Raw genomic sequence first — 12,186 nt, 5'->3', positions numbered from 1 at the left:
CTTTACATTCTGTCATATAAAAGCTAAAGAATAGTTGTGTTTCGTAAGTTAGCATCTCAGATCGTTCAAGCAAACCTGCTAACCATTGTGCGTTATGGAATGCATTGACGGAAGCCAACCGTTAATGAGAGCCATTTAATATTTGAAGCGAATTTAAATAAATAATGTTATTGCTTTGTTGAAGCTCACATGGAAAAGTTAAACCACAAGCTCCAGGGTCCAGAGGTTTTGTTTATTTCCCATCAGAAGTGTCAAAACTTGCAGGTTAATATATATTATGGTATGATTCAAATGGGATTAAACCCTTATCGGAGAGATGTATTTATTTTAGCATGTTTTTTTTTATTTTGTTCCGTTTATCGGATTTGTAATGCAGCCGTATCGTTTCTGTAGTATAATCCTTAGAAGACAAAATACTGGAAAGTATACGGGGGAAAACATCCACTCTAATCTTTAGAAACAAGTGGCTAACAAGTGGCAAAGTGCAACGACAAGCATAAAAATATCTTAAAGAGAACGAAGCATAGAGGAAGCCAACGCATATTAGAATGGCGAAAAGATCAGGCATGATGTGGGGATATGAAATAAGTCGTGTTTCTTTACGATTGTAGTTACCCTTTGTAGTAAATGGTGCCGTCTTTTATGATTAAATCTTCAAAAAAGAAAAAAAGGATTTCTCAACGGACAGTTTCCAGGGGCCAGTTTCTTCATCCGGTGCCCATTGACAGCTACCCCTTGCCCCCGTGCAATCTAAGGTCTTGATCGCTTAAAACATTTCCGACTAAATATCAGAAAAACCTTTTATCTTTTATCGGCTAAAATAGCATCAAATATAATACAATAAAATAGTTATTTTGCATTCGACTCAATATCAGAAAAACATAAATGCTACTCTATCTTGTATCTTAAGGTCGTGAAATTAAGAAATTGCTAGCCTAGAAATTGATGGCGTCGTTCCAGAAAACTAAAAAACACTGCAAGTAACTATAATGTGCGTTATTAATACTTAATGCAATTTATTACTAGTTATAAACACCAAGTTTTCGTGTTGCTGAGGATTTTAATCTTGTTAAGTATCACTTCGCTTTAGAAGAAAAAATATGCTATTCACACAAAAGAAATCATATTCAGATTACGGCTTTGCATTGTGACAATTTTCTTTGTTGAGTGACAGGCGGTGATACTTGTTCCCCAGTTCCTTGTTTTCTTAATCGATTTTAACTTACTTACTATTGCAAACTTCTCAAAAAGTAAAAGTTAACTTTAACGATTGAAAATTTCAATGGAAAATAAAAATAAAATTGAATTTCTTAAAAAAGAAATTATTACCCTTCTCTCGACTGATTTCCCTTAGTTCCTGCACTCTTCTAGTGCGTAAGATTTCTAATAACGTAACACTAACATTCAGCTCCTACTCCAGTTTCAACTACAGTATTCAAATACAATAATGCATTTGTCCCAAGCCTTAACGTTTCTTATTTCATTTCCATGCTATTTCAAGAGGACCAAGAGCTAACTAAGCCACGAAAAAACAAGTGCGACACTAGCCCAGTTCCTGCTCAGTTCCAACTCAGTTCCTAAAGAGGGGGGGGGGGGGGGGAGTAATTGTTCAAAAATGAATGGAATGCGATTCTTGCGCTTGAAAAGGTTTAGACTAAGTTGGAATACAATAGTATTGAAAAAATATTTGCATTATTTTCCGTTGCAGTCAAATGTGTATTATGGTTATAAACTAAATCTAAAGCCATATCAGTTTTTGCTATTAAATCAAAAAGGGAGTAAGGAGTGAAAATGAAAACAATTCGTTGGATCGCACGCGATAAATACAAGCATAGTGCCATTCAATTCATTGACAGTGCAATAATGAACCCTTCACTTATCAAAAATATTCGTGAACAAGCGTACTTAAGATCCCGAGAAACTTCTAACGTTCATGTACCTTGAACAAAAAAGTATTCAAATTCCACCCGTCTCTAGAATCTACGGCTAAACAGTAAGCAGCACCGTCACATAAACAGGGTCCAACCAAAGCACGTGCGTAAATGTGCAGATGCTGGTGTTAGTAACGTTTTCGTTTGTAACAGTAAGATTTGACAGTACTTTGCTCTAAATATTTTTGAACGCTATAAAATAGCCTTCCTCCTCCCACCCCCGGACACGAGTTGTCAATTATAATCAGAACACCGCCACGCTAGCAGTCCCAAATTAAATTCTCCTGTAAAAAATGCTTATCTCTGAGCCTCAGTCGGTTGGAATAAAACTATTTTTGCATATCTGAAGGAAAGATGTGTTAAACACGAGGTTACGCTATAAGTGAAAGCTCCTCCCGACCCTGGGCTAGATTTTTCAATTATATTCAGACCACTGCCACGCTAGCAGTCACAAATTGCATGTATCTGGAATAAAACTATTTTGACAGGTAAAAAGACATTAAAAGAGATTGATAAATTAGTGATTTGCTGTCCATTCATGTTTTCGGTGGAAAACATTTAAATTTTGCGCGATCCATTGCCGCATCTGCAAAATTATTTTCGCGCTGTGATGAATTTGCCCTTTTTTAGCGCACACAACTTGGTATAGAGTGGTTTTTAAAATCCCGTGAAACAACATGTTTAAAGTGTAAGCCAGAAGAAAAGAGAACAAAGACATTACAGTGTATTAGTACTAAATAAACTAAATAGTATTTCACAGTTTCCACTCCAACATTACTTTATGCCAAAAAGACAAGTCTAGGAATATATTCAATTTGGTCTAGAATATGAAATTTGAATTTAGCGCTTGTTCTGACATGTTACCTCATTGATGGCTCATTGATAACTGGTTTGTTCTTGAGCCCAGGGGTAGTGGTAGCTTTCCCTTTTATAGCAGAACGTCGTGTTTAAACACCATGACAGGAGAAAATATTAATCAAAGGCTTGCCATCTGCCAGCTCAAGGCTCTTTTATGTTGAAACTATAATCATAATTTTTAATAATTTTATTATTTATATAGCGCAAAATTCATTATCTATATGATCTAATGCACTTAAACTGAAGGAAAAAAAGTCATTCAACTCAAACGATCTAAACACTCAGCGGCGTAGCCAGGATTTCTAATAGAAGGGTGCCCAAAAGGCCCTTTCAGGGCATTTTCTCCTGTATTTTAGATAATGTCTCATACATTTACTGTATTTTTGGCTGCTAGAAGGGGGGCCTCCCCCTGGCTACGCCCATGACACTGGACTATCCAAATGGAACGGAACCACAGTAATGAATTTAAGAACTGCTTTAGAATACATAAATAATTTTATTAGTGTCTCCATTTGAATGAATGGCCATCTTCCATTTGAGGCTCCAAAAAACCCCTAAACTCTTTCCCATCTGAAGTCCAACGAGCACCATATCCATTTGAACACCTCACTTCTACCACCTTAACTTCATGTGGCAGTAGATGAATGTTTAGCCATGATAAGTCACTTAGTATTCTGTCCATGATTCTCTGTGCATGCTTGTTCTTAGCCATCTCACTACCACTGCATATCCCCCAAAATGCACTAGTGATGTCGCGATGGCAGTGTTTTGAAAGTGCCCTAGCACCTACAGTCAGAGAAGACTTAGGGTGGTGATGCCTGTTAAAAGATTCATAAAGTAAACAAGTGTTTGGTGGAAATGCATCAATGCTACCTGCAGTATGACGCACACCCAGTAAATCCAGTAGCATTCTAGTACTTAAGTATTCCACAACAGCCTGAATTTTGGACTTTCTATCTAATCGATCTAAAGTTTCCCATGACTGATTCAAATTTTGTAACAACAACTGAACAGAGTCTTTAGCTCTCTCTCCATCTTGGCTTGAAATAAGCCTTGATTCTTCAAGTAAATTGACGTCTTTGTGTAGTGTAGATGGGTGGTTTCCAATTCGCATCCAGTACACCAAACCCTTAGCAATTTGGCGATACAGGGGGTACCTAGGATATCCTAGTTTAAAATCTTCATTGGAATCAATGCCATCTTGTGAAGAGTCTTCTCCTTTCAAAAGCGAATCACAGTCCTCTATGGAGAGTGCACCTGAAAGACTACGCCTCTCTCTCTTTTCAGTGAGAATTTCTTTTAGAATCGCCTCAAATTCTTGGTAAGGATGTTTGATGGAGGCTGCCATTGGCACTTGTGAATTGGTTACCCTGTGGTGTTCCTTGTTTGGTTAACCGCTGTACTGTTGACCGGGGCGCCTTCTCTGTTTTAGTGTCATTTGTAAGAGAAAAGTATAAAACAATGTCTGTCTATATTTTTTTCCCCTTTTTACTTTTTGCTTTTGCAAGTGCACCATTTGCCAAAGGAAACAAAGAAATAGTCGTGGCCACCTACAACTTATGGAATGTTATGTTTATGTGGGACACAAGAAAGTTTTATATTGCAGAAATGGTGAGTTCTTTTATGACTAATGTTTAACAAACCCTCGATATAAAAAACATATTTCCCTTGGCACTTCATTAAATTGAGGTTCTACTGTAAATATGGTTTGTGTGAGGGTTTGTAAGTGCTCGATGCACTGTACTGCATTGTTTTCATTTTGGGTATAAATAAAGCTGTTGTTCATGACTCACACTATCATACAAGTTTTCCATGATTTGTGATAAGACCAAAATTTATTCCATGATTGTGAAAACAGAAAAAATTGAGAGTGTGAATCATGAAATTGTATGTGTTCATGAACTGTCAAATAACAATCTATCTTGCATGAAATTTGTGAAACATGACATTTTGTATAAATCTAATTAAGAATTTAGTTTGTATTGTCTCATAGTTCTCGATATTGCATTCTGCTTTCAATTGTTATTTAAAATTTTCAGGGTCATTTGGAAAATGAACTTTCTTAATCATGAAATTGTGAATTGACCTGTGATTGCTACCCCCCTGGACATAACTAAAGTACATATAATTTCAGATACGTCAATCCAAAGCAGATGTGATTGGTTTCCAGGAAGTCAGATCTGACTTGTCAGATAAGAAAAATCAGATCAGAGAATTACAAAGCCTTTTAGGACCTGAATATAAATACTCCAGTTACCATCCTGTGACAACGGTGACTCCTCCTCTTGGGATGCAAGGGCCACCGGGATGGGAACAAGAAGGCCTCGGGTTCATAAGCAAGCATCCAATAATGCTAAGTAGTAACATGGAATTAAAAATAAGTCAACTAAATCCAGACAAGAACAAACGAGTACTACTCCATACACGGCTAAATATTCAAGGAGTTGAACTCGATTTAACGCTTGTCCATTTCTCGTATGACAAGCAACAGCAATGCCAGAATGCAGTTGACCTTATCAGCCACCTTGTTGCTTTACACAGCAAGAGGTCAGTAGTCTTGGGAGATTTTAATGTTTACGCTGACTTTCCCTGGCCAATGGCTGCGATAGAAAGTGGTCGATTTCCTAAGAGAAGTGCATGTGGACCAGGAAGTTACTTGAAGGCTGGGAGAACATATGCCTATGTTGATGTTTGGAATGCAGTTAACCACGGACGTGAAGGTTATACCTTTAGCAATATGGTGAGTGTCCATAGGAAATACAAATAGCTATGGCTAACCACTGGCATGGACAGCTTTATGAAAATAGGTCACTATATGCATGTACTGTAACTTATGACCTTAAAAATATAGTATTCATTACGTTTTACTGTTTTTATTCTTATTTCCAGCCCACTCCTGGTCTAGTAAGCCGACCGGACCGAATCCTTGTATCCAGGAATGGCCTTGCTGTCATCAAGGCTGATACCATTGGTGGACACTATATGAGTGCATATTACCGCGCCCTTAACAAATGGCACCGCCTGGTGACTGTCTTACACCATACCAATCTTTCTACTTCAACCTCCATCACCTACACCTGCCATCAGGACTGCGGTCCCCATGGGTCATGCAGGTGTGGTGTTTGCGTTCGTGGTGGCAACAAAAACAACTGTGACTTGCAATTCTGCTACGAGTGTGATGGTACACACTATAGTACGTTCATTTTGCTAGTGTTTTTTCTATCTATTTATTTGCTGTTTATTTTGTACATTCTCATCAAGTATGCCTTTAGATATTTATGCTTTAAGAGTAGATGGAAGAAAGGTCAAAGAGTGTTCTTTGTTTTGCCTAACAGAAGCTTGTTGATTGTGGTAGGGGCACTAGGAATGGCTTTATATTTATTTGTAATTATGAATTTTTCAGATACTTTTGAAACAGTTAACAGTATTTTGGCGGAAGAAGAATTTCCTTCAGACCATTTAATGCTAACCACCTTATTAGAATTGAGATAATATGCAAAGTCACGGTCAAAGGGCTGAACTGTTAGAGCTGTGTCAGGTGTTTTCATAGGTCTTTCTAGCTTTGTGATGAAAGACACCTGCACATGCATGTTTTGTAGTTCTATTTTTTAGACACAATGCATTGAAATTATAATGCAAAAATTGGCTTATAGAGAACTCATGTGCAACTGACGAATCAGCTGTTGTTTAATATCTATTAGTTAGTGTTAAGAGTGTTTTTTATAACCCAGTGGAATTCAATTTAGCTAAGCACTAGAGTGGTTTCATTAATCTGTGAAACAGTTCGTGGCATACTACACGTTTACATAGTAATACTAGTAAAATATTTTGTTCTCTATTGTTTTGTTTTGTGTATCACGCACTGTTACACACCAACTAACAGTTAGTGTTTCACAGATTAATTGAAACCACTATAATACCCTTTGCTCTCTTTTGTGCTGGCTTGATTACTACACTTTGACACATTGAACTTTGTTTCAATGGTTTAAAAAAGAACACTTTAACATGCAAAATAGAACAAACTATTGCTTAAAAATTTATATAGTATTTCACACATCAATACACAATGAACTCTTAAGAGGTACGTACTGGACAATGTATATGACAGGGGTTTGACATAGCCCCTAAGATACTTTGAATAAAGATCTTTAACCCCCATGACCTATGACCCCTATGACCCAACCATATTCCATACCCTCATTATACTAGACCTACTCTTCTCCCAATTACCAATTTTATGATATGCCTAAAAACATATCCCTACTATAGCTTAATAGGGGACTTGCGCTAAGAGATCATGTGACTGTTTGGGTGGCAAACTAGCAAGAGAACAGCCTTTTAGCGGCAAAATAACAGCAAAAAACAGCAACTTATTAAGCGCTTATGAAAATAAACCAGCATTCTTTTTTTAAAGGGTTAAGTTTTATTTAAAGATTTTATTTCTTTGTCGTTATCTGTCATTTTTGTTTGATCATTTTGTTTTGAATTTGCCACCCAAAAAGGTCACATGATCTCTTAGCGCAAGTCCCCTATTCAAGAATAATGGTCCCAATCATGAATAGAATGTGGCATGATAACTGTGATATTTGTATTGCATGCTAATGAACAGACTGTATTACTCAAATTAAGCCCCATTCATCTTGAATTAAGCACTATTTATCTTAAATGAAATTCTAATAAAGGGGACTGAAATTCGAACCTCCTTATTTACTAGTTTACATCATTCTAAAATTCCTGTAATATCAGAAGATACAATATCTACTGTAAATATATTTATTATTGAAGATTTAAAAGACTATGATACAGCAAATGTACAGTATATAAAGACCTGTATACACAAGAATATGACATAACATTGTTCAAGAAAAAAAGTTAATGTAACATTATCAATTTTTATTACATACACATTGGAAATGTATGATATAGTTTTAAGGAATGGTAGCTTTTAAACATATAAGTATGCCAGTATTAATGAAAGTAAAAAAAATATTTTATTTTCTTGTCTATTCACTTGAATTTACATTCCAAAAAATAAAAACAATATGGAATTTAAAAAAAGGCTGCTTGATAGTAAGCACGAAAAGGAATAAAAGAGCAGATTAAGTACATGCACTGCAGTCTATTTTAGAAGTGTTTATGTTCTTTTGCACAAGATTCCTTCAATCTTTCTCCTTAGAATAATCAACTGATTTGGAAGGATCTGCAGGGAACTTCTTTTGACAGAAAGTCATCAATCTCTTAAGGCCCTGAAAGAAAGCAACATTTTATTAACATTTCTTTAGATCAAAAATTATTTCAGAGTCAATGACATACTTATTTGGACATATCCAAAGATACAATATCTCCTGTTAATAAATATATTGATTATTGAAAAAAGGCTATGATACAGCAAATGTAAGTTACATTCTTACTTGGATATATTTCCTTTGAGTTTCATCATTTAGAACATCTATTTCAAAGTCAAGAAAAAATTTCTATTGCACACTGTTGTAGAGTACAGTACTGAAATAGTGATTTCACATTTTTTTCATTTTGTGAAGTCTACTACTTTGCTTAAAAAAAACCCACAAATATATTTATATATATCTTGTATAAAAGGATACGCGCTACATTCTGTGCAAAGATCTTCTCTCTGCCTGTCCTAGCATGGATGCCAACCATGGTCACACCAATAGGCCATGGGGCATTTCCAATAGCCATCTGTAAATAGGAGTCATTTGCCTGAGGAATAAAAAGATGATGGTATGAGTGAAGTGAGTGGACGGCATTGTCATTTTGTTTATGATGATGTTGCAGTAATGTTACTGCAGTTTTGCTGAAAGTGATGTGATGACAGATATTTTGTGGTATGTAGTCCTGATGATGACCTTAATGGTAATGATGGTGGTGATGCTTATATAGACAAAGATTAATTGATGTTGGCAATGATGATGATGATGACAGTAATGGTGATGATGGAAGTGTTGGTAGTGGTTTTGGTTGTGGTGACGAAGGTATTATTGTTATTCAGAAGTGTCAGCATAATTAAAAATAGGGTGTGGTGATGGTTGTTAATAAATCTGACTGACAATACTTTATTTACCAATACCAAGATTTGTACCTTCACATATTCTCTGTCCAGGAGGTTCTTTATAATACAGGTGAGTGATGATCTTATATCTCTTGGTGTGTTCTAACAAACCAGGTAGGAAATATGTCATATAACATTAGTAGGCTCATGGACCCAAAAATAAGCTTTTTCTGATTTTCAGTTATTACCATTTTCAAAAAGGCACATTTTGTGTGTTGCACAGCCACCATACAAACACAATTCAATTGAGATGCATAAATCATAGCAAAACTACAAACCTTAGTCTTGAGCTTCCTGAGCAGTGGTCTAAGGTACGAATGTGTCTGGTTATGTGTGGCCTTGGCAAGTTTACCCTGAATTCAAGGAGAATATACATAGATTGATTTTAAATGTCTACAACAAAACCCAAGCAATCAAAACTTGTCAGTCAAGGTCCCTGAGGATACTTCAGAGGCTATTTTTACTTTACTTATGCCTCTCCCCTTCACTTCCTAGATTTCTTCTTTTCCTTCAAATCATCCAAATTCACTGTAACATTTCACTACATTCACTGTAACAGTGCTAGCCCCTCCCCCCCCCCCCCCCAGCCACATAACACCTGATGCCAATGTATCAATGGGTCCCCTCACATTTGACATACCTCTAACGACCGTTTAATCTCAACTGGTTTGCTGTCTAAGTCCTGACCCCATACTCTGAGTAAAAACTGAAAAAAAAAACAATTTTGTTAGATGTATGTAAATACTTAAATACTTATTTACTGAGAGATTTATTTTTCTGGGATTTGTATAATACCTGCAAAAACTTGTAAGTGACTTCTTGATCAAGTGACTCATCTCCTTGCTCCATGCCTTTTGCTAGGGTCTACAAAAATACAATGTCTATCACAATACTTTTTATCATTTTTATCATAATCATCATAATAATCAAAATCATCAGTTCCCCCACATCGTCATCCCCATGATCCCCAAAATTGCCATTAACTGTTACAGTACATCATTCATCATCATCATCATAACAATAATAATTGCCCACCATTATATCATCATCTTTATTATAATTAACAACTGTCATATCACTCATATTCTTATATGTGTTTCAATATAGTTGATGCCATACCTTGATATCTTCAAGAGTGGTTCCATCTCCCTTCATCTCTTCAAGTAGAGCCGCTTGCACCTCTCCTCCTTGCTATAAAAAAAGTTATATCCCTCAAATACTACAATTTTGTATCCCTTGTGTTATGCAGCTATTCCCCTGCAGAAAAGAAATACCAACTGAAGACATGGAAATCTTATAAAAACAAGAACTCTTCTAAACAAGGAAAGCTGGATTGTATCATATTATAACCACAGGATATAAACAAAAGCTTTAAAATTTTAATCACTTCACCTGATTTACTAACTGAGCCAAATATTCCTGGTCAATTTTTTCCATGGCTGCCTTGAAGTCATTTCTCAAACCCTAAAGAAGTACAAAATAAGATCTGGTCAGTATGATGAGAAGAAAAATGGCATTACCTTTATAAGAGAGGAAGTGTTATGTAATTTAGTACCTTATTTATCTCAGGCGCCAACATTTCAATTCGTCTGTGAATGGTAACAAAACATTTAGAATTTTCATTATCTACATCAAAGTAATAGAAAACAAAAAGTTTTCTTTTGGTATAACTGGTGATCACCTGAGTCTTTGGCAAGCTTCTTCATCCAGCTCACCAAAGAGTCGAATTGGCTCATTCCTCTCACGTAGACGTCTGATAACCTTGAAGAGAGATACTTTCAAAATAATGCCTGCAAAGGTAACAGTAGACAGTGTTCCCAGGTATTTCCACCATGGGTAGGTAAAATGGTTGTGGTATACATACCTCCTCCCGTGGGATAAGATTTACTTTTTCACAGCCTTCTTTCCTTTTTTTGGCTGGAAGGAACAACTCAGTAGATTGCTGTTCAATTTCATCCTGCAGAACAAACATAATGTCATAAAAAAACAATAATGAAATATAAGTAACTGCCAATAAATCCTATCATCTTCTCAATATCCCACAGTAGTACTAAATAAATTTAGACAACTGAGTACAAGTGGCATGTAGTGTTATGTACTTATCATACATTGTTTACTGGTTATGGTATATGTAAGAAAGTATATTCATGTATACAAGGAGCATGTAGCGTGTACTGGTTATGGTATACAGTAAGACCTTATATTCATGTATATTTATCAAATAAATAATGATGCCCTACCTTTTTCTTTTTTTCCTGTTCCTACAAATGAAAAACGTAAATCCATGTTAATACAAATTCATTTAAATTGGCCACAAAGAATTTCATCATATCCTGGGACATGTATTACTAAGAATTCTGCTGTCAGGAAATAATACTTGCCTCTAACTTTCGTTTCTTGTCCTCTGCCTGCTTAGCAGCTAGATCACCTCTCTTGAAATATTTTTTGTTCTATTTTAAGCAAACAACAATCAAACTCATCAATTCTTTTTAATTGGAATATTGTAACAATTAGACCTTTAGGCCGATTAGACTATGATTTAATAGACCACGTGGCTGAAGGCAGAATCGTAGTCATAGAGTCCTAATTGTTTCAGAATTTACCAACTAGATGGTCAAACTTAGACAATAAACGTTAAAAAGTTGTCACTAACTTTGACAAATTGTAATTCAATCGTCATTTTTTTCTAGCATTTTGCTACTCACCGTCTATCACTAATAGACCATTAGTAGCTCAGCCAATCAGAATGCAGGATTTGTGATAGACCTTTAGTTTACAAATTCTAAAATACTGTTTTGTACATACAGAGCAACTACTAGAGATTTCTAGTCTCAAACCCTACTTGTAGACTACTGTCAACACTTCTGAAAATTTCCCAAGATGACTTGACCATGCAAAACATGGAAAGCTCTTGTAAAGCAATTAAGTTAATATATCATAGCTGTAAAGGGGTTTTACATGGAGATTTTAAATTTCAATGACTTTTTAACATGAGTAAAAGTTTTGTCATAAAAATACCACTGCGCCGCTTCATGAGAGCTTAACTCTTACTTAGTTTAGCAGTGAACGACTCTTAAATTTTCTATTTTTCTGTGGAATATTATTTGTTGAAACAAAGTTCATTCTGAATATTATAAAATACCAAATAAACTTAGAATTTGGCTTCTTACCGATGTCACCTCATTCTGGTCCAACTGCTTTTTCTTTCTGTCGATCTCAGCAAGTAAAAAATCCATAAAAACGTAGATACTTCGAACAAAACTGAAAACGTTTTGCACTCTTACCGACGACTCCGAATAGGTCAGCGGTAATTGCTACCGCGGTATC

General features: G+C 35.7%; 3 protein-coding genes across 3 annotated transcripts; 1 reads left to right on the top strand and 2 right to left on the bottom strand.

Moving 5' to 3' along the window:
- Positions 1-2,925: 2,925 nt before the first annotated feature.
- On the bottom strand, positions 2,926-4,148 carry LOC5515849. The gene has a single exon (XM_001635961.3). The coding sequence runs from the start codon at positions 4,135-4,137 to the stop codon at positions 3,289-3,291; it is 849 nt and encodes a 282-aa protein (XP_001636011.2). The 5' UTR covers positions 4,138-4,148; the 3' UTR covers positions 2,926-3,288.
- Positions 4,149-4,181: 33 nt separating this feature from the next.
- Positions 4,182-6,947, top strand: LOC5515859. The gene is made up of 3 exons (XM_032385726.2): positions 4,182-4,400; positions 4,924-5,529; positions 5,679-6,947. Exons 1-3 carry the CDS (start codon positions 4,251-4,253, stop codon positions 6,279-6,281), a joined length of 1,359 nt encoding a protein of 452 aa, XP_032241617.2. The 5' UTR covers positions 4,182-4,250; the 3' UTR covers positions 6,282-6,947.
- A 601-nt stretch (positions 6,948-7,548) lies between these two features.
- LOC5515847 (pre-mRNA-splicing factor 18) lies at positions 7,549-12,184 on the bottom strand. The gene is made up of 15 exons (XM_032385731.2): positions 12,030-12,184; positions 11,241-11,309; positions 11,100-11,120; positions 10,724-10,816; positions 10,541-10,620; positions 10,415-10,448; positions 10,252-10,323; positions 9,979-10,050; positions 9,655-9,723; positions 9,500-9,565; positions 9,138-9,212; positions 8,890-8,961; positions 8,393-8,510; positions 8,201-8,238; positions 7,549-8,035 (listed from the first exon to the last, which is right to left on the bottom strand). Exons 1-15 carry the CDS (start codon positions 12,093-12,095, stop codon positions 7,949-7,951), a joined length of 1,032 nt encoding a protein of 343 aa, XP_032241622.1. The 5' UTR covers positions 12,096-12,184; the 3' UTR covers positions 7,549-7,948.
- Positions 12,185-12,186: the final 2 nt, after the last annotated feature.

This window comes from Nematostella vectensis, chromosome 1 (genome assembly GCF_932526225.1).
Source record: "Nematostella vectensis chromosome 1, jaNemVect1.1, whole genome shotgun sequence".
In the NCBI taxonomy this organism is placed as follows: Eukaryota; Metazoa; Cnidaria; class Anthozoa; order Actiniaria; family Edwardsiidae; genus Nematostella; species Nematostella vectensis.
Note: the sequence above shows the minus strand (reverse complement) of the source record. Positions and strands in the feature narration are given on the sequence as shown.